The sequence below is a fragment of the Anabrus simplex genome, chromosome 1 (assembly GCF_040414725.1).
Source record: "Anabrus simplex isolate iqAnaSimp1 chromosome 1, ASM4041472v1, whole genome shotgun sequence".
Classification (NCBI taxonomy): Eukaryota; Metazoa; Arthropoda; class Insecta; order Orthoptera; family Tettigoniidae; genus Anabrus; species Anabrus simplex.
Window position 1 is genome coordinate 707,585,459 of NC_090265.1, and position 20,335 is coordinate 707,605,793.

Genomic DNA, 20,335 nt, shown 5'->3' on the forward strand with positions numbered 1-20,335 from the left:
TCTCTGGCTGATGAGTTGTCTTCAGTATTCAGTGATGGCTGTTATTCTATACACTCGTAAAACTTCCAAGTTCAAATACAATCTTAAAATTGAAAAATTAGAGCTGAATCAAGTCCTATAATGTTAAAATGTTCATTTCACAGATGCGTTGCTAGCCATTTATTAGATAAAAACTCATGGTGTTTATTAAATTGTTAAACTGTGCCGTCTTCTGAAGTTTATTGATATATGGAATCGTAGTGTTTATGTTATATATCTAATGGTTGGAACTGTGGTTATTTGCCCTGATTTTGTTCAGTGGGCATAGCCTCTCAGTTCAGTACAAGCCTGTAATGATGAAAGCCTAATGTTAATAGAAAGCAAGAAAAAATTGATAAAAATCTGAATGAATCAAACTATTCATGAAGCTGACTCACCTCAACAGCGGTGTACTTGGCGCGGCGACTGCAGCACAATGAGAGTGTCTGCTCGTGTCGTGTGCTATGTGATGAAGTGCTAAGGAAGGGGAATATTTCTGGAACGATGACAATGTAGGAGAGGGTCCGGGGGGGGGGGCGTTGTGGACGAAGACAGTTGTATGAAAAACTGTTACGTAGAGTTCAAAAGACGGTCCAATTTTCTGGAATTCTTAGCTTGTCAAGTAATAGAATCAAGCAATCATGTAATACTTTGGGTTTCTCCGAGATTTCATTCTAATTTAGTTTAACGTTATAATACTGGTCTGTAATGTCAAGCCTCGGTCTCTTAGCTAGTGTTTCCATGATCTCAAGATCATGATCTATGTCTGTGAATTTATGTTTGTATTCATGGACATGTTGGCCTACGGCTGAAAATCTATTAAGATTTCACAGCGTTGAGGTGTTCTTGATATCTGACATTAAAGCTACATCCAGTTTGCCCTATATATATATCCCGCTTCCACAGTCTTTGTATTCAAACCTATATACATCTGATTTAGAGTATGGGTTGAACTTATTAACAGATATTGCATAACTTCTGTTATCTATTTTGAACGCAATCGTAATATAACGTTTCTTGAAGATATTCGTAACTCTATAAACCTCTTTACTGAACGTGAAGGTCGCGATTTTTTTTACTTCTGGTTTACCTTTTCTTTGCTACTTGCTTTACTTCGCACCGACACAGATAGGTCTTATGCCGACGATGGGATAGGAAAGGCCTAGGAATGAGAAGGAAGCGACCGTGGCCTTAATTAAGGTACAGCCCCAGCATTTGCCTGGTGTGAAAATGGGAAACCACAGAAAACCATTTTCAGGCCTGCCGACAGTGGGGTTCGAACCCACTATCTCCCGATTACTGGATACTGGCCGCACTTAAGCGACTGCAGCTAGCGAGCTCGGTGGTTTATCTTTAGTCAGGGTTGTGTGAGGGCGATATTTAAATTTACTTATTATTTGATCTATAAAATTCCCTTTAAAGCTGTTAGCCTCAGCCATAGACCGAAGAACGTTCAGTTCCTCGTCCAGGTCTCGCTTGGATATTGGTACGCTAAAAGCGCGATTAACCAAGCTGTCACAAGTCACTCATTTGTGAGCTAAGGGGTGTATCGAATCCTGTCGTATTGTAACTGAAGTTTGTGTTTGCTTCCTGTAAATGCTAAAAGAAAATGAAGACGAATGCCTATTGATCTTTAGGTCCTGAAATAGAAAAATCCATTAATTATCTGCATGCTGTTATCTCTTTGGAGCAGAGAGCAAGAACATGAGGTACTGTGTCAGGCTCATTGTCATGGTGTTATTAGTTACTATAATTATTTTTTATGTATGGTCATTACTGATGGGAAAAATTATATTCAAGTGACTGTTCTACAGTAGTTGTTGGCAGCTTTTGGTCTGAGTAATTTACATTTGTTGTTGTGTATGCTGGATCACATTAAAGACAACAGCAGGGATCTAATGTTTGTAGACAATGGATAGCTACCCTGCCATCCCATTTAGCAGTCCATGACGTTACGAACAGAACCAGACTTGTGCACTACAGGGTGCATAGCTCAAGTTATCTGATGTGGGCTGTAGATACCTCTAAATTTGGGCAGGAAGTCGCTGTGATTGAGCTATGGAGCTCCACAGAGACTTCAAGCTCAAGACTGTTTTAACGATCAGCATTTTAGTTTTTTAACTTTCATCATGCTTTTTTAAAAACTTTAAAACCAACATTTCATTTTATGTGTCTCCTATGTTTTATAATACATCATACATGTCTTACTGAGGATCACCCAATGCCGGGTTGAAACATGTCTATTTATGTGTGGACATAAAACATATATAGTATTGACTAAGAGGATTAAAATAATTTCTGTACAGTTTTGTAAGAAGTTTGTAGGTATGCTGTGTACTGCTAATAGAGTGGACCATTTCATATTGCTTTCATATTCCTTGTAGGAAGAAGAAGAAGAAACCAGCAGCAAAAAGAAGACGTATTGTGACAGTTTCTGACTCTGATAGTGATAATCCGAATGATACATCCAAGGTATGTTTTCTCATTTGTTGATTACAAGGAAGATTTTTTTTTATTACTTTTGTTTTGAAACTATATCTCTCTTAAAAAGTTTGGATAGAGTAAAGCAGTAATTGGTTTTCTGTGCCTTCTATAGAGTGGATCCTCATATGGATTCTGTGTCACAATAATGAAATGGATATAGTGTGGACAAGGAGTGAAGAATGGGCTGGGACACATTGTTAAGTTGTTGACCTTTTTGTAGTGAATTTTGAGAAATTGTGAACTTAATGTAAAAATAGTAATTTTATTTCATTATATCATTTCAAGCCAGTATTCATTGTATTCTGTATTTGTTGCTTGGAAATAATGGTAGCATTAATAGGGGGTATACAGGGTGTATGTAAAAATTTGTAACTAATACTTGGGTGGGGAGGGGATGATTCCTGGGATAAAAAAAAAGAAAACTTGTATCTATTAACGTATGTCCTACAATGCATTGGTATTGAGGTACAAGTGTTGCACATGGCCACTACCATACTTTTTTTTGTCGTCTGTTTTGGTCTCCAACAAGGCTGCATTTCGAAGATGGTGTCATAAACTTCCTTAACACAGGCCACTACCATACTGATGTTCTTGCTGTCTGTTGTCTGCTTTGTTCACCAACAAGGCTGCATTTTGAATATGGTATCATGAACTTCCTTAACATACACATACACACGAGTAGTTGAAAATTTCCATGATACAATTGTCACTAATAATGATCAACAGTTGGACACAATGTGTGGTGAGGTATTATCAATGATCAACTGTTCAGCCCATACATTCTACCCCAATGACTGAATGGACCAGCATGTCTGACCTCGAGAGACACACAGTCATTACTTCAGGACCATGTGCCACTAGCAGTTCATCACGCTGTATGGTTCATGCATGTTGGAGCTCCAGCACACTTCAGTTTACATGTACACCGGTTTTTGGACACCACTTTCCCACAATGGTATATCGGATGTCAAGGTCCAATGCCTTGATCTGCTTGGTCTCCTGACCTTAATCCACTGGACACGACAGAGGTGATGTACACTGCTTTGGTTAACGACATCAGCGACCTGGAACAGCGTATCTTCGAGTGACTTCAACAGGTCATGTTGAGGCTGCTCGTGGCAGACACTTTGAATATATCCTCTGATATGGCCAATGTACGTCCTGTAACTCTATCGCATGTAACTCGGTAACAACGCATTGTTGGGCATATTTTCATAGGAACAATCACAGGAATAATCCCCTGACATTGTTACAAATCTTTAGAGACCCCCCTTCGAGATTTCTCAGGACGAGGTTTATTCCATTAGTCTTGACAAGTTCATGTTACGCATATTGTACGCTACAGAGAAAATTAATATTGTAACTATTCAATTGTATTATGTAAAGAATTGCTAGAAATTGGTTAGTAGAATTGACTGCCATGACTGGCATTTGTTGTTAACTGCTTTAAATTAACTTAGTTTTCCCATAGAGATGCTTGTATGTCAAATTTACACTACATTTCTTCCTATAAAAGAGGTGGGCACACTTGAAATATACTGTACATAGTAGATAGTAATAACAAGCAGAGTGATCACACGTGTTAACGCCAAGCCCTGTATTCAGGAAATGAATGGGTTCGAACCTCATCATTGGCTGTCCTGAGAATGGTTTTCTGTGGTTTACCATTTTCACTTCCAGGCAAATGCTGGAACAGTTCCAGTTCATACAACACCGCAGATTCCTTCCACCTTAACTAATTTCATTCACGTCATTCATTTCATCTTTTTTAATGTGATGTGTTTTATATAACTTTGAAATTGAGCTATTGGTACTGTATTTTTTTTTACCATGTATCCATCTCCGAAAACCTTTGAGGTGTTAGTGCGACGTTAAACAAGTAGCAAAATAATTAATCCACAATGCATGCAAAAGATCCGTTGACTTCATTATGAGCTAAATGTTCCGGGGATCATCAGCAATAAACTATCTTAATTTTACAACAAAATGATTATTCTTTATGAAGTGTAATAAAACCTGTTACAAGTCAGAAGTTTTATTAAAAGATTAACTTCACTACACGTTTCATAGACTTAACTCCATTGTCAGATGGTCAGAATGATGCTCTAATGGATGCACAATTCTTTTCAAAGAATACTGTACTATTGCATTTAAGGTATGCTATGTTCACCCGGAAGAACATGGTTCGATTTAAGAAATGAGATTTCCATTTCTGGAGGTGAATGTGGCGCTGAGGTTCACTCAGCCTGCACCAAAAATGAATACCACGTTACTTCCTGGGAGCAAAGGCAGCCGGGTGTAGAGTTAACCACTCTACCCCACTAAGTGCCGAGGTTACGGATGGTGGAAGCCTCTACCTTCCAACCCTCCAAGGGCCTTCATGGCCTGTATGGCGATGACTTTGGTTTTCTTTGCTTTGTTTTTCTTTTGTATTTAAGAGTAGAAAGTATGTACATTATGAGTTTGTAACATCTATGTTGGGTCAACTATAGGTGTACAAATATCCAGCTATTGTTAAAACTTAATATTGTTTTTAAAATTTCATTTTCACTTTTGTCATTGAGCATGTGTTGAGGATCTGTTAATTGATGTCTGTAAATTTCTAGAAAATCTGATATGTTCAGTTTTATCCCTTTTGGGTGCTACGTTTTAAAGAAAAAGTGTTTATTGCTGTTAAATTCTAATTGAACATCCACATAAGTTTCGTGAAATCTGTCCAGTCCAATCTAAAACAGTTACCTTGTTAGAATTGATTGTGTTTTGTCTGTTTAGCATAACATCACTAGAGTTGCAAATAGGTGGAAATTTTACAAACTAAATATTCATTGATAGTATTTCATTTTATTCTAGGGGGATACTCCAGGTAAGGGACGAAAGAATATTCGTGCTGTGCTGGAGGATGACAATGTTACTGAAGCTACTCGTAAAGCAGCCAAAGAGGAAGAAGAACGCTGTAAGAGGATAGCAGAGAGACAAGAACTGGTAAGCTTTTACACTATAAGCTATCAACAATCTGTTATTGGTTTTAGAATTTATTTTTATTTTATTTTCTTCTTAAATTGTTCTATTTCTCATCACAGTGCTAAGTGTAATCTTTTGCTCATGACTAGGTTTTAGGTTCCCTAAACCTTTGAGCTTTTTCTTATCATTGCTTAAAATAAAAAACTAAATTTAAGAATATAAAAGTTTCATCTTCAGTCTAGTTTGTTATTAAATTTAATACAATAGAAGTCTGTTCTAGTGAGAATTCATAATGGCAAAAAATTTACTCGCTATTGCAGATTGTCGTTATATCCGATTTTTTGTAAAAAGTCGGGAGGGAAATCCCCACACACTTTAAAATTGGTTTGAAACGGCAATCAGTTTGTTCAAAACTTTTGTTTTTGTAGATTTCCACACTATGGCGTACTCATTCCGAGGCAAGAAAGCGCATGTTCTATTTCAGTTTGAAAAATTGGAATAGTATCACTCCAGGGGCTTCTGTGGTAAACGTTTCTGTTTTCTTATTCAAATAGCATCACCTAACCTAACTTTTAATGTTATACGTATGATGAACATATTTCAAGCACCAGTAGAGTAATGATAACCTCTTCGCTATAAATTTACATGGACATAGCCTTTCAGAAATTTAACCAGATGCAAGAAAATACAGTGAAAAATCGTTTGTGTGTTCGTCATTAAGACAATTTCTCACTTAGCATGTCGTAAATTCGAAGTCCCAATTTACGTTGTATTATATAAAAATACCTCGCTTATCGCGTCACAAAATTTCACTATTACTGCTTAGGATGATCACATTTTTCCTAGCCCTGAAAATGTTCTTTGTCATCCCTTTCGAAAGGAACGTGCTTTCCAACACAGTTTAGAACCCTCGCGATAGGAGGCAGGTCGCGGATAGTTGAATTCCTGAACTTTACACCATAAATTACACCTTCGGGGAACAAGCCGTTAGTCTCAGGAAAGTTCAGTTTTGCTCTTCAGTTTTCATGGATATTGTCTGGCTCCATGGCTAAATGGTTAGCATGCTGGCCTTTGATCACAGGGTCCCGGGTTCGATTCCTGGCAGGGTCGGGAATTTTAACCATAATCGGTTAATTTCTCTGACACGGGGACTGGGTGTATGTGTCATCTTCATCATAATTTCATCCTCATCACGACGCACAGATTGCCTACCGGCAAATCAAATGACCTGCATCTGGCGAGCCAAACTTGTCCTCAGACACTCCCCACACTAAAAGCCATACGCCATTTCATTTCATTGCTGAATAACCCAGTAAACCTGTTTTTGCTTTATTTTGCATTCCATTTGGAAGTTAGAAATTTATTCTGTGTCGAGTCATACAGTGAAAGGTTGCAAACTATCATCCTCTTGGTCCGTACTGCCCCCATTATTCCCGAGCTAAGCCCAGCCAGCGAGCGAGAGATCCCGAGGTGGACCGTTCGATCGTTGGCTATCACTTTCTAGAGGCATTTAAGGGAAGTTAAGGGTAGATGACCAAGTAGGATACAAATAAATGTTAAAACAACACTCTGACATTTATTCACATAAGCAAATAACAAATGAAAATATTCTTACTGATATTTTTTTTTTACATAGAACTTCCATAATATTGTATTTCCTCCTCAATTTTGAATGACACGTGTTCTTAATCTCCAGCCTTACTGTGCTGTAATGAAAACCAAAGAAAAATTAGGCCTCTTGCCTTTCCAAATCAAAATATTTGATTGAAAGAATAAAAAAAAATTAACAAAGAGGTTCATAAAATAATTAAACAACTGTCTTGCTAACGAGGGTTTTACAATAAATGTATTCAAAGCTTTACCAATCCAGAGTAGTCTCAACAAGTGGTTTTAGGATAAATTCAACTAAATTTATCATTTACAGTATTTAATATTAGTCAATAACACCAACATGAACTTCAGTAGAAAATGGAAATTGATTTCAAAATTAATTAATTATTATTCTGATTATTATTATTATTATTATTATTATTATTAAACTCTCATCATTTAATTAACCTATGCTTCACTGTCACACGATTATGTTTCTCATTAATTTTCCACCGCATCATTTACCTAACGATTGTCATTAACATTTCAGAATAATTATTTTCCAATTAATTATTATGACTTATTTTCACCATAACTCAAAGTAATTATGCGGCTAACGAACATCTACCTTGATCTTTGCATTACATTTCCATTCAAATTAATCTTAAAATATTTCAAAGTTCAACTATAAATGTGTCAGAAATTTATGTTATCCACGTGTGAGCTAATTAAATAAATTTATTTTACAAATAGAGTGCCTTCGTAAAATAATGAGATGATCTTTCCTTTTAAATCTCGTTAATGAAGAAAATAAATCCTTTTCTAGTCTTCCTCGACTTAAGTTGATCAAATTTTCCCTTAAGGGCATGAAAATTACTTCTTAAGGCAGCACACAACGATGAACGTAATCTGCGTCGCAGCAAGTGCACGACCAGATCAAATTAAATGGGACCAACATGATACAAGAGAAATATACATATTACACACACACACACACACACTCTCTCTCTCTCTCTCTCTCTCTCTCTCTCTCTCTCTCGGAAACACGTATTTTATGTACATTATTTATATCGAATCCTGTTTTGACAAGTTTATTCATGATTTTTACGAGTAGTCAGGTCACGTAATATCTAGCAGAAATAATCTGTGTACTGAAATTATTCTTCATTAAGGGTGACTAGTGATCGAAGTCATGGGTATCACTTGGTAGAAACACATTTCACATATCGATGCGAGTTCATCTAACTCTCAAAATTATAATGGAAGATTCTAGTAAAATCCATAAGCACTACCATCGCTTGGGCTACAGGTTGAAACTATCGCGAGCGTGAGCCTTAATCGTACTATTTTTATTCCCTACCTGTGAAATATACTCGCAACACGTGCTCCAATAATTATAATCTATCTTGCACTCCCAATACACAAGAATAAGTCAAATATCATCATTAAATCATCAACCGCTCAATTATACAATAAATATCCCTCAGGATTGGTCATATTCCAGACCCTTCATGAACAGAGCACATTCAATCTCGCATATAAGGACTCTACTGTAAATTTATGGCTCACGAGCGTTTAATTCTGTTTTACCCGATCTTTAGTCAGTATTATTATTATTTAAGTGATTATTACATCTACTGATCCTCGTGGAATATCATAAAATTAGATGACTTCCTCATAAATACAGCAAGTGATCTTGAAAGACACTAGGTTCGACCCTATTCACTTAAAATGTACGTAAATTTCAGTCCAATAACTTTTAACATTACAAAGGAAGTAGATTTATCGCGTGGTCAGTGATTTTTAAATATAAAGCTCCTAAGCATGGGAAATCATTCAAAGACAACCTACATGTCTACTCTAACAGATTCAAAATTTCATTCACACGTACCTAGTCTACCACGATACCTTAAGAAGTGGAAAAATGAAATATTTCTAACTACAACAAACTAATAGATCTACGACTTAAAGAAGAAAGACCTCTAGTTGTACAAAAGATGAGACAGATAAATTAAGTTAAAAGGTACTCAAGTTTTAGATGGAGTTCGATCCCCATCGACAGTCAATTATTCCAGCATTTTCCTCCGGTCAGTCTCCTTCCAATTACCAGATACGCCTCACATTTTACAGCTCCATAGAGACTTTGTAGCAGGTGTCCCTCGATGAAGTTGTGTTGTATATGGCTGTGGAGTTGTCCATCTTGAGGTGTTCAGCTTCTAAGACGACTTCTGTAGTATTCCGGTCACAGGCTGTAACTGAGATAACAAGATTAAGTATTTGCACAAGCACACGTCGAATTTAATAACTTGTCTACACAGTCACACTTAACTTAGTTCTTAATGCGTGTTTTATTCCATAGGAATTCGCTAATTATCTCGCTAAATTCTGGCAGAACAGGCGTCGACTTGAACTGAAAATCATTTCTCCACGTGGTCGGATAAAGTAGTGTCGCACATCCAAGTCTGGCAGCACAACGAAGAATATTCAGATATAAGAGAGCAATTTACTCGTAACAAGGCCTTTTTATATCATCGGCCTGGGAGGTGTGATCTTCAACGAGAACGCTAAATGGGCTGATGGTCTCATTTAATTGGCTCAGACTATTCCAGATTCAGAATGTGAGTTCCGCGCGTGCGGCGGTAGTCACGTGATTTGTCTCGACCTTGGCACAGCTCGGGGCCGTGTATCACCCCTCTGAATGACGAAAAAAACTCGTTCTTAGCTCGCCACTGCTTCCCCAATGATACATTGCAGTTCCAAGCAGACAATAAAACTTTTAATTCCCACTTGTTGAAAATATACATAATATCGCCAATTTTAACGGGGAGAGTACCGATTTATTATACAACAAAGTGAAGTAAACCAACAAATCCACCTAATTCATACAAGGCAAATTTACGACGGTAAAATACCAGTATAACAAAATTTTAGGGACCTCAGAAATTAATTTTTATAGTGAAATTTTTTAATACTGAAATAAGTCGATTCTTAAGAACTTTCCCGTTGCTAAACCTGTTGAAGAATCTACGTTATTTTAACATGAATTTACACATAAAAAAACTTAATACTGTATTTATTAAACAAGAGGAAAATTAGGATACGTACAGTATATTTACATGAAGTAATGATATAAAGTACAGGCACTTGCAAGAAATTTTCAGCATCTCAAATTTTACCCTGTACCGGTACATTATCTCCTCGGCTTCATTTTTTTAAAAAAGTCTGTGATTTTCTTTTGAACACTTCCAGACACAAATGAATATTCAGCAACCACTGCACTTGAATTTAACAGAGATTCTAGCACATCACTTTGTGACAGAAGAAAGCCTTGAAGACTATGTGCCATGTTTGTTGCTTTCACAAGAGTCTAATTCTGTTGAACACTTCGATGCACATCTTCCTCTTCCACCTCATCATCACACGGATTCCTATCACTTATAATATCTGCCACAATCTCTTCTTCAGTGATTTACTTTCCACTTACACGTCACAGTCCACATTGACATAATCAATAAGCTTTACATTTGTTGGCACATCCAACATTTCACACAAATGCTTCCAGTTCTCCTCTGTTTCTGCATCCACCTCTTCACTTTCTGTGATGTAACCCACTCCAGCTTTTCTAAAGCAGTTCCTGATTACCTCTTCAGTGATATCCATGCAGCACTGAACATCTGCATTGCTTCCAATAAATTGATGTTAATGTCTCTCTCTGAGGCGATGTTACATTGCATACACCGGACCACACGAGCTCGGTAATACCGCTTCACCACGTGAATTATCCCCTGATCCAGTGGCCGCAGAACTGAGGTAGTATTTGGAGGCAAAAGTAAAACTTTCACATGCCCCAAATGGTGAGGTATGCAATTGTGAGAGGAGCAGTTGTCTAAGATGAGAAGAATTCTCAGGCACAACAACCACTCTTCAAAGATCACTGATGTCATCCATGCCTTGTCGGCATGCCTTTATTCACAGGGCAGATGTTGTCCTCCCTTGAAGCAACTTGGCTTCCCAAACTTCCAAATTATGAGAGGCTTCAATTTATCCGTCCCTGCGAGTTGTTGCACAAAAGAGCCGTTATCCGTTCTTTTGACCTTTTGCCGCCAAAACACTTACTTCCATTGAATTAAAGGGTTTTGTTCGGCATTAATTTGTAGAATAATGCAGTCTCGTCTGCATTATAAATATCCGCCGGTGAATATTCTTCCGAGGCAGTTGATGGTGTCTCCATCCGCCATGAAGATGCAACTTCCTTTGGGACACTGTTTGCTTCACCATTTACAACCATTTACATTCTTGGAATCTATGAAGCCAACCAGTACTCCCCATAAATTTCAGAAATCCAAGCCAATGTGCAAAGGATTGTGCATGCTCGCATAACAGTGGGCCATTGACAGGAACGTTTCTGGTCCGCATTTTGACAAACCACGTATAAACGGCTTTGTCCACCTCCTCGTAGTCTCCTGTCCTCATCTTCTTTCGTTGTGGGCCAAGGGCATCAGCATCAATATTCTACTCTATCTTACTTTCCTATTTTAGAAAAGTAGATAGTGTCGAAGGGCTGATGCCATACTTCTTCGCTATTTCTCCTTTCTTTACTCCTTTCTCCACTTCCCGAAGTATTTCACTTTTTTCTTTTAAAGAAAACTGCTTTCGCTTCTTTTGATCCATATTGGCGAAAGAGTTAACTGGCACACTAATACACACATTGCTTCATGAACGAAAGATAAACAACGAACGCGTCATGAGATGTGAATAAATGAAATGCAGTACTGAAGGTAGAGATGTAAAACCATAACGTTCATTGCTTGATTGTAAATGTGGCGTTCCTACCCAGCCAATAGCGTTACTTCTTACGTATCAATTACTTTGAAATCGATATCCAGCTCAACCGATCGCGTTCATGTATGGCAAATGGCTACCTGAACCATATCCTGTAAACACGAATACTGTAATCCAATCTGCACACCCCAATATTTCAAGATGCTTTTTATGTATAAGAAATTAATCCTACATACAGTAGAACCTCGATAATTCAAAATTGGTTATTTCAAAATCTCGCCTAATTTGAAGGAGGTCTCATTTCCAGAAACATGAGGTACGGTTTTGCATGTTATTTCAATTGTTTAATGCAAAATATGGATAATTCATAATTCGAAAACAATGTCAGTCTCATTACCGAAATTCCAACTTTTACATTTTAAAAAAACAACGCATTTTACAGAGTCACTTAAATTCAGAATTTATCAGAGTCATGTTAGAATGTGTCTTCCGGTATGTACAGGGTAGCTTTCCGCACTTTCACTCACTTCGGTGTTTCTGCAGTGTGCTTCATATTTGCTAGGTTCGAGTAAAATCGTAATTCTTTTGTATTCAGCGTTTTAAGGAACGCCACAATATCACGTAGCAGGCAGTGTGCGGAGAAGCAGAATCCGCGAACACTGGCGACGAAAAAACGTGGCTCATATAATCAATTCGTATGCACCGAACGATATTGTCAGTGCCGATGAAACTGCATTGTTTCTTTTAATGCCAAGTCCAAACGAACTTATGATATTAAATAGAGAAGTGCCAGCCAAGAAATTGTACATGGGTTGGGGTCATTGTTCTGTGTTGCAATGCACACAGAAGCAAGAGGCTTTATTTCCTCTTCATAGGAAACTTCGATAAGCCACAATGTTTTAAGGGTGTTGGGCACTTTCCGTGCAAGTACAGGGCATATAAAATGCATACAATACAGTAATCTAATGAATAAAATACTTGAACACGAGAGCCAGCATAGATTTCTCCTCGTCTTTCAATTATGCTTTGGTTTTTTTTTGTTGCGTGTGGTTATGTTTGTCAGTGAGTTATCCAAGTGCATTATCTGAATACTGTAAATGCTCCTTGTTGGATACATTTTGAAAATAGTTTTTTCCATGACATATGAAAGGTTTAAACTGTGAATCAAGGTTAATTGCATGCAGTAACGGGTCTTAGAATATTTTGTGATGCAGCAAGGGTTGGCATTTCTGGATTACGAGTTGACTATTAATTCGATGTCCGATTTGTGCGTCCCAGCGACTTTGAATTAACAAGGCTTTACTGTAATGACGTTCTGTACCGATACACCAAAACTGAATAGGATAATCTTCACGTGCTGTTGGGTAGGCAGGGCTCGACAAAATTGTCATTTGTTTGCTTACTTCCCTTGAATTGTAATTGGGTAGTTTCGCCTGTGTGTTGTATAGTGTGTGCCGTCTGGTATTAGCTGTATAGAGACGTGTTGTGCGATATACCTGGCGATTAAAACAGGATGAATTTCAATTATATTTTGAAGAAAAAGGCTACATTTTAATTCATTATACTGAAAGTTCTAAATTACTTACAATGAAATATTTTAACACACGTTAAATAGGAAAAAGGAAAGGGTCCTAAAAATAATTTCACTATTCTGAACATTTTAATGAAATTGTTAAATTAATGTAGTAATGGTCCACCTTTCAATACTATAATATGCAATATTCTAAATTACATTAATTAGGGACTAGTTTCGGCCGGAGCTGGCCATCTTCAGCCTTAATGTAAAACATCTAATAACTAAAGAAATGTACATGCACACAACTGACATAAAACAAATGAAATAAATATATACAAATTGACATTAAAAACTGGGATGGAATTATGAGTAACTTTGAAAATAACTAGGTTCTAAATTCTTGCATCTTGAGTATGTTCATCATCGAGACTCTTTCATGTATTAATATACACAGAACTGTTAGTTCTAATACTGCTAATCATTACTAATTCAATTGTAAACGGGAACATCCAGTGTGTATGTACATTTGTTTAGTTATTAGATGTTTTACATTAAGGCTGAAGATGGCCAGCCCCGGCCAAAACTAGTCTCTAATTAATGTAATTTAGAATATTGCATATTATAGTATTGAAAGGTGGACCATTACTACATTAATTTAATAATTATATTGTAATTACAATTCAATACGGATCAGAACCATGAAGTTTATTATCCTATGATGAACATTTTGTTAAACTGGCATTCGTTACAGTGACTTTTTACTGTACATGTTTTGTTTAGTAACTAAACGTCATCAGCTATAACGTGTTTAGGTGATGTAATTAAAGGGTATAAAAACATGTTATTCTCATATTAGTCTTAAAGTATTCACAACACCATAAAAACTTCGACTTTGTTAAACCTTGAAGGGGATGAGGGTTGGAAAGTGGGGAGGTAAACAAAATTAACTGTATTTAGTCTTAGACTAAAATCTTATTGCCTAAAACACTTGTGATAACATATCCAAATGTAATAAAAAATATAGTCCTCTTGTTAGCGTACGATCTTCGATCTAGTAACCCCAAGAGACCCAGAAAACATCTTTACACACTGCCATCTTCATAGTCAGGTTGACCCCTCATCAGATCCAGGACTATTTCCTTTCATCTTTACACTCTGCCATCTTCATAGGTTCACCCCTCATCAGATCCGAGGCTATTTCCTCTATAGTTTGCCTGGCTCAGTGGCTGAATTGGTAGAAATGAACAACCTTGCATTGATATATGACCCCAAGGACAAGGGAACATTTCACTCTGGTTGTTGGAGACGAAACTACACACCAGACCTTTGTTTTGTCTCTCACAACTTTGTCTCCATCTTGCTGTGTTTGGAGACAGGTGCTTAACAACTTCTTGCATAGTCAGGAATAGGAATTCATATCCCAGTTATACAGTCTACACCAAGAAAACCATTGGAATTTCCAGAAAGAAGATTGGGATGCTTATGTCAAATCTAATGATGCCAACATCAGATAGATTAAACCTGCCCCTGAGTCCTACATGAGGTTTGTTGGCTTAATAAAATCAGCAGAAAAAGATCTATTCCTAGAGGTTTCCAGAAAGAGTATATTCCAGAATGGAGTGAAGAGTCCAGCAGACTGATTAAGGAATTTCAGGAAAATGGTACACTACCCTACCCAGAGAGAATCTGGAAAAGAGAATGAAGAAGAAGGAGAAGAAGAAGAAGAAGAAGAAGAAGACATGAAAAAGGAACAGAACTACTACAGTCATTTGATCTGCTAAAAAAGAGAAATGGGTAAAAACTGTTGAAAATGTGTATTTTACACATTCAGGTAGAAAAGTGTGATCACCAATTCAGAAATTTGACTGCTATCCATACCGTCAAAGCAACAATCTTCCATCAATGTAGAAGCAATAGCATATCACTTTGTATCTGCTACTTTATCAAGCAGAGATAAGCAGTTTACACAAAAAGTATTAAAAGGGCCGATGACCTTCGATGTTAGGCCCCTTTAAACAACAAGCATCATCATCATCAAAAGTATTAAAAAAAGAGCTTGGATGGGCAAAATGAGAAACTATCTCATGACATCTATTCAAAACCTTTCACACCTCAAAAGGTCGATGAGGGATTTAAAAAGCTCTAAATGGCAAAGCTACAGGACTAAATTGAATATACCCAGAACTGATATAAAAAATTTTAAAAAACCTGTGGTCCAGCCTCTGCTTTCTGTATTCTTCAGTTCCATCACTCAGAAAGGCTTCGACCAATCTTCAAGAAGTCAAAAATCGTTGCTCTCCTGAAACTAGGAAAGGATCCGTCTCTCCCACAAATTTATAGACCAGTAGCTGTGCTCTGTGTCACCTACAGGTTATTAGAAAGACTGATCCTGTATAGAATAGCATCAGCAATTGAAGCATTACTCCCAGTTGAGCAAGCAGGATTCCTTTCTAGCCATGGCTATAAAACCAAGTATTATCTTTGACCACATATCTGGAGGTTAATTTTGAGAAGAAACTGAAAAGTGTATCAGTCTTCTTAGATCTTACGGCACTATATGACACAGTCTGGAGAAAAGGTCTTAAACTGATTAAAGCTGTTCTTTGCATAAAAATTGCAACGCTAATCGACATGTTAAGTAACCAACTATTTCTAGTCCACTATGAACACAATAGGAGTATATTTCACAAACTTAACGATGACCTGCCGTAAGCATCAGTACTCTCTCCTACTCTGTTCAACTTATACATTCATGTTCTGCCTAATACGGTGTCCCATAAGTTCAGATATGCAGATGACATCTGTCTCACAGTTCAACAAGCCAACTTGACAGAGACTGAAACAGTTCTTAATCAAGACCTCTGGTTGCTGGGTGATTACTTTCACAGGTGGCATCTTCACCCCCAACCCACAGGAAACAGTAACATCTACATTCGATCTGACCAATACACTAGTACAGTAAACTACCGTCCAAGAGTATTCTTTAGAGACTATGAATTACCTTATCATACGACCCCAAAGTACCTAGGAGTAATGTTGGATAGGTCTCTTAAGAACAAAAATTATTTGCAGAAAACTGCTGACAAAATAAAAACCTGTAATAACCTTCTCCAGCATTTGGCCGGAACTTCTTGGGAGGTGGACAGAAATACTTTACGGACAACAGCTCTGGCATTGGTCTATTCTATAGCAGAATACTGCTCAGGTGTTTGGCTTAACTGTGCTTGCACTCAGCTAGTAGAAGTCCAACTGTACCAAACCATATGCATCATAACCGGTGCACTTCGTGCTAGACCAATCCAATGGTTACGTCTACACATCAGAAGACAGGAGGTCCTGTTTCGTCTTGGTCTAGGATGCTGAAGAATAAGGCACTATCATTTCACAGGGATGTCAAACAGCGAGGCCCACATCTTAAGTCTTGACAACCTGCTTGGAAAACTGTCATGAAGATAACATCCACCTGCTTCAACCCCACAGTCAACTGGTTCAAAGAGTGGTCACCATCTCTACCACGAGGAATAGTGAATATTAAAAATCCATCCACAGAGATTAAATGCATCCCCTGTGGGTGCAGGACACAGACAAAGAGTACACCCACGGTACCCCCTGCCTGTCATAAGAGACGACTAAAAGAGGCAACCAAGGGATTATTGTATTAGAACCATGAAACTGCTTGTGATTAGTAACATCACGCGGGGAACACCATGGGTCGCCTTTACTTGCGAGTAGTGCCACTGTGTTAGATACACAGTAGGTTTGTGATTAGTAGCAGCAGAGTGTGGTTTCACTGTTGGTTATCCTTTCTCACTCTATGGCTGCGAATGTTAGCCGACTATAACTGAGACAGAAGGCCAGCTTAACGTAATGGGGACAAAAATACTGAGGGGGACAGCAGGCATCACTAACTTTGATCGCGTTTCTAACTACAGCATCAGAAACTGTTTTGACGTTGCACCAATCCGTGAAAAAATGTGCGAGAGCTGTCTGATGGTTTGAGCGTGTTTTACAAACAGGCGCCAACACATTGCCAAGACAGCCTACATCCTAGAGGTCATCGGCAGAAGGATGACCTAAGCCATGTTAGGCTGATACATTATATAAAGACCTCGGGTGTGAATATCCATGTAATGGACATCGCAACCAGGCAAGAAAAACACTGAAGGGAAAGATGATGACTTACAAATCATATTTTCTGTATTTTATATTAAGAAATAACTGGGATGAGAATGCTAGAAATATATTGGTAAATTGAATAATTTTAATCCTTTCCTGTTCTACATGTATGTGACCTTTAAAAATGAATTCCAGTTACAATAATTGTGTGTATGTATCTTTGCAGTATAATAAGCTATATAATGAGCTGCAGGAAGGTGTGGAGAAAGTGGATAAACTAGTCCTGGACTTCGATCCTGAAACCAAAGAGGAGTTGGTAAAGGTGGACGAGAAGCTGGTTCCCAAGCTTAAACCGCATCAGGTAAGGTTTTGTGTAAAGTGCTCCTAGTATGAAACACATATTTCTGATTTGAGTCTTGCTGGGAATTACAGAAAAGTAACCTGTTAAAATATTAGGATGCAACTGCGACAGTATATGGTATTCTGCACTGTGTATCTCTTTTGTCAACTCTTGGATCTAGGCCTAAACAAGGCACCCCTGAGCTATGTATGTAGGGTATGTAATAAATTTTTAAAAAACACACACACTTAATTTGTATATCTACAAGCAGGAGTCAATATACAGTACACAAAAGCATATAGTCTAGAAGACTTTTCCCAGAGTTATATCTTGATGTCCAAGGCCTTTGCCTTTGTATTTCTCTCCAGAAAGTCAGACCTGTCACCAGAATAGGCTGTGTGGAGGTGCTCGCAGAAGGTTGATAGACCAGATTAGATGCTCCTCTTCCAGTGACAATCTGGAAAGTAGAAGACCGTAGACAGTGGCAGTTGCTGGTGATCTCCTTTGAATAGTAAAGTAAGCACAAGATCACGGTAACATGAGTTATGTGACTGAGAAGACCACGCCACTTGAACAGACAAAATGATCACAATAGATCCTGTTAAGGATGGCCCAGTTGTTGTTGTTCTTGTCAGGTCACATTCCAAGTTTGAGTGAAATAAAGGCCAATATGTTGCTCTATTCTCAAAGTCCCTCTTCATACCATTGGGTTTGAAGATACTTTCTGTCTGCTTCTGTGCACGGGTGATTGACAGGTGACTTAAGTAGGTTTTCTTTAGAGATCAGGAAAACAGTTCCTTCACGTCTGTTGATTTAAACTTCAGGTATCCTCCACTAGACTCCAGGGTGGTTCTAAGAAAGCTGTAATTCTGACTGCTGAATGTATCTTTTAAAGATCTCCCAGCAAATGCATGCAAACTAGAATACATTATGACTAGGTATTAAGACCAGCCGTTAAATGAAATAGCCTTGACACCTAGCAGTATTGGCATACCACCGAATGTTTCTGGGAAGCTACTGCAACAGTGTTCGAAAGATTCCGCCAAGTGTGTTAATGTTCAGTCCTATACGACTTAGTCAAATGTGTGTCTTTCTAGCAATTTGCATGTTTAACATAGAATTGTACCACCATCTGGTGCTTTAGATATATTTCTAGAGATATTCTCCATTTCACACAACTTCCATACTGGAAACGAAAATCGTTATCAATGTCATCTCTGATTGCAAATTCTTCGTTTCAGACTGTTCTATATAAGCCACTATATGTAGCATTTTAAGTTTAGCCTTATGTCATGTCATGTTTACCTCTTTACCTCTTTAATTTTAACTTCAAGGTTAAGGATAACACAGCTGAAGATGCCTATAATATCATAGGCGAGACATGTCCCGATATTTTAGCATGTACCTTCGATTTTGATTTTTAATAAATCACAAAATGTATTGAAAAGGTGGACTTCTGCGAGGCAATTCTTTCATGAGCTTAAAGGTAAGCTAATCTCAGTGAGAAATGGGAATCTCAATAAGTTACAAGAAGCACTGAAAAAGAGTTTGGTATGAAGACAACCTGTGCAGAGCTTCACAAATTACTTTTGTTATAAAAGAATTTGCAATCAGAGATGACATTGATAATGATTTTCGTTTCCAGTATGGAAGTTGTGTGAAATGGAGAATATCTCTAGAAATATATCTAAAGCACCAGTCGGTACTGTCAGACTTCTTCATAAACATGTTTATGGCAGTGAAGGGGACAGGGAAAATGTAAAAACGGTTGAGAGTAGAGACAGAACGTGACTCAGGAAACATTATACATTAGAAGTCCGATATAGCGAGTACGGCATATAACGAGAACCCCGTTACACCGACAATGTTGTGCTGTCCCTTCAAAAATCCTATATTAAACTGTGTATTATCCTTCGGTTACAGCGAGAGCCCTATCACTGATCCGTCCGTTATTACGAGCGATTAAGCGTGCGCGGATTTTTCCATTACCGATATTTATGCACCCCAACAATTATGTTGCATTCTATTATCTTCCGTATCGTTTCCTCGCTATGTCTACTAGTGAGTTCTCTCATCGACATTCGAAGGCGATTTTGGAGTCTATTTGTAATACCCTTCGACTCCTGTTCCGTAAAGAAAATTTGAAATGAAAGAGAACATATTTTTGTAATAAATGCGTAAATAACGTGTCCGATAGCAGTTGTTAACTCGTTAAAAATAACGGCTGAAGTAAACGATCTCTTAATTTTAATGTTATATACTGAAATTAAGTAGGAATGTGATACACCTCAAGATATGGGAGAGTACATCATGGATTTCGGAGGATAGTTCATATTTTCTCGCGTCTAGTAAAATTTCGGAAAGGTTATTCACATGTAAATTTTTAGTGAGGATAACTCATTTCTCTACATGGGTTTCAAATATGTCTTCATGACACATATACGGTTAGGTTAGGTGACGTGACGCCATTTGAAGAAGAAAACTCTGGAGTGATACCGTATTTCTCCGAATCTAAGACGACATTTTTT

At 37.7% G+C, this 20,335-nt stretch overlaps 1 protein-coding gene across 1 annotated transcript in view; it reads left to right on the forward strand.

Annotated features, from left to right (window-relative positions):
• The window catches only part of LOC136857368 (transcriptional regulator ATRX), a 605,506-nt gene that overhangs the window by 345,615 nt on the left and 239,556 nt on the right, over nucleotides 1-20,335 (forward strand). The window contains exons 15-17 of the mRNA XM_068225161.1: nucleotides 2,403-2,490; nucleotides 5,353-5,484; nucleotides 17,694-17,828. Coding sequence (XP_068081262.1) covers nucleotides 2,403-2,490; nucleotides 5,353-5,484; nucleotides 17,694-17,828 — 355 coding nt within the window. The remainder of the gene's footprint in view (nucleotides 1-2,402; nucleotides 2,491-5,352; nucleotides 5,485-17,693; nucleotides 17,829-20,335) is intronic.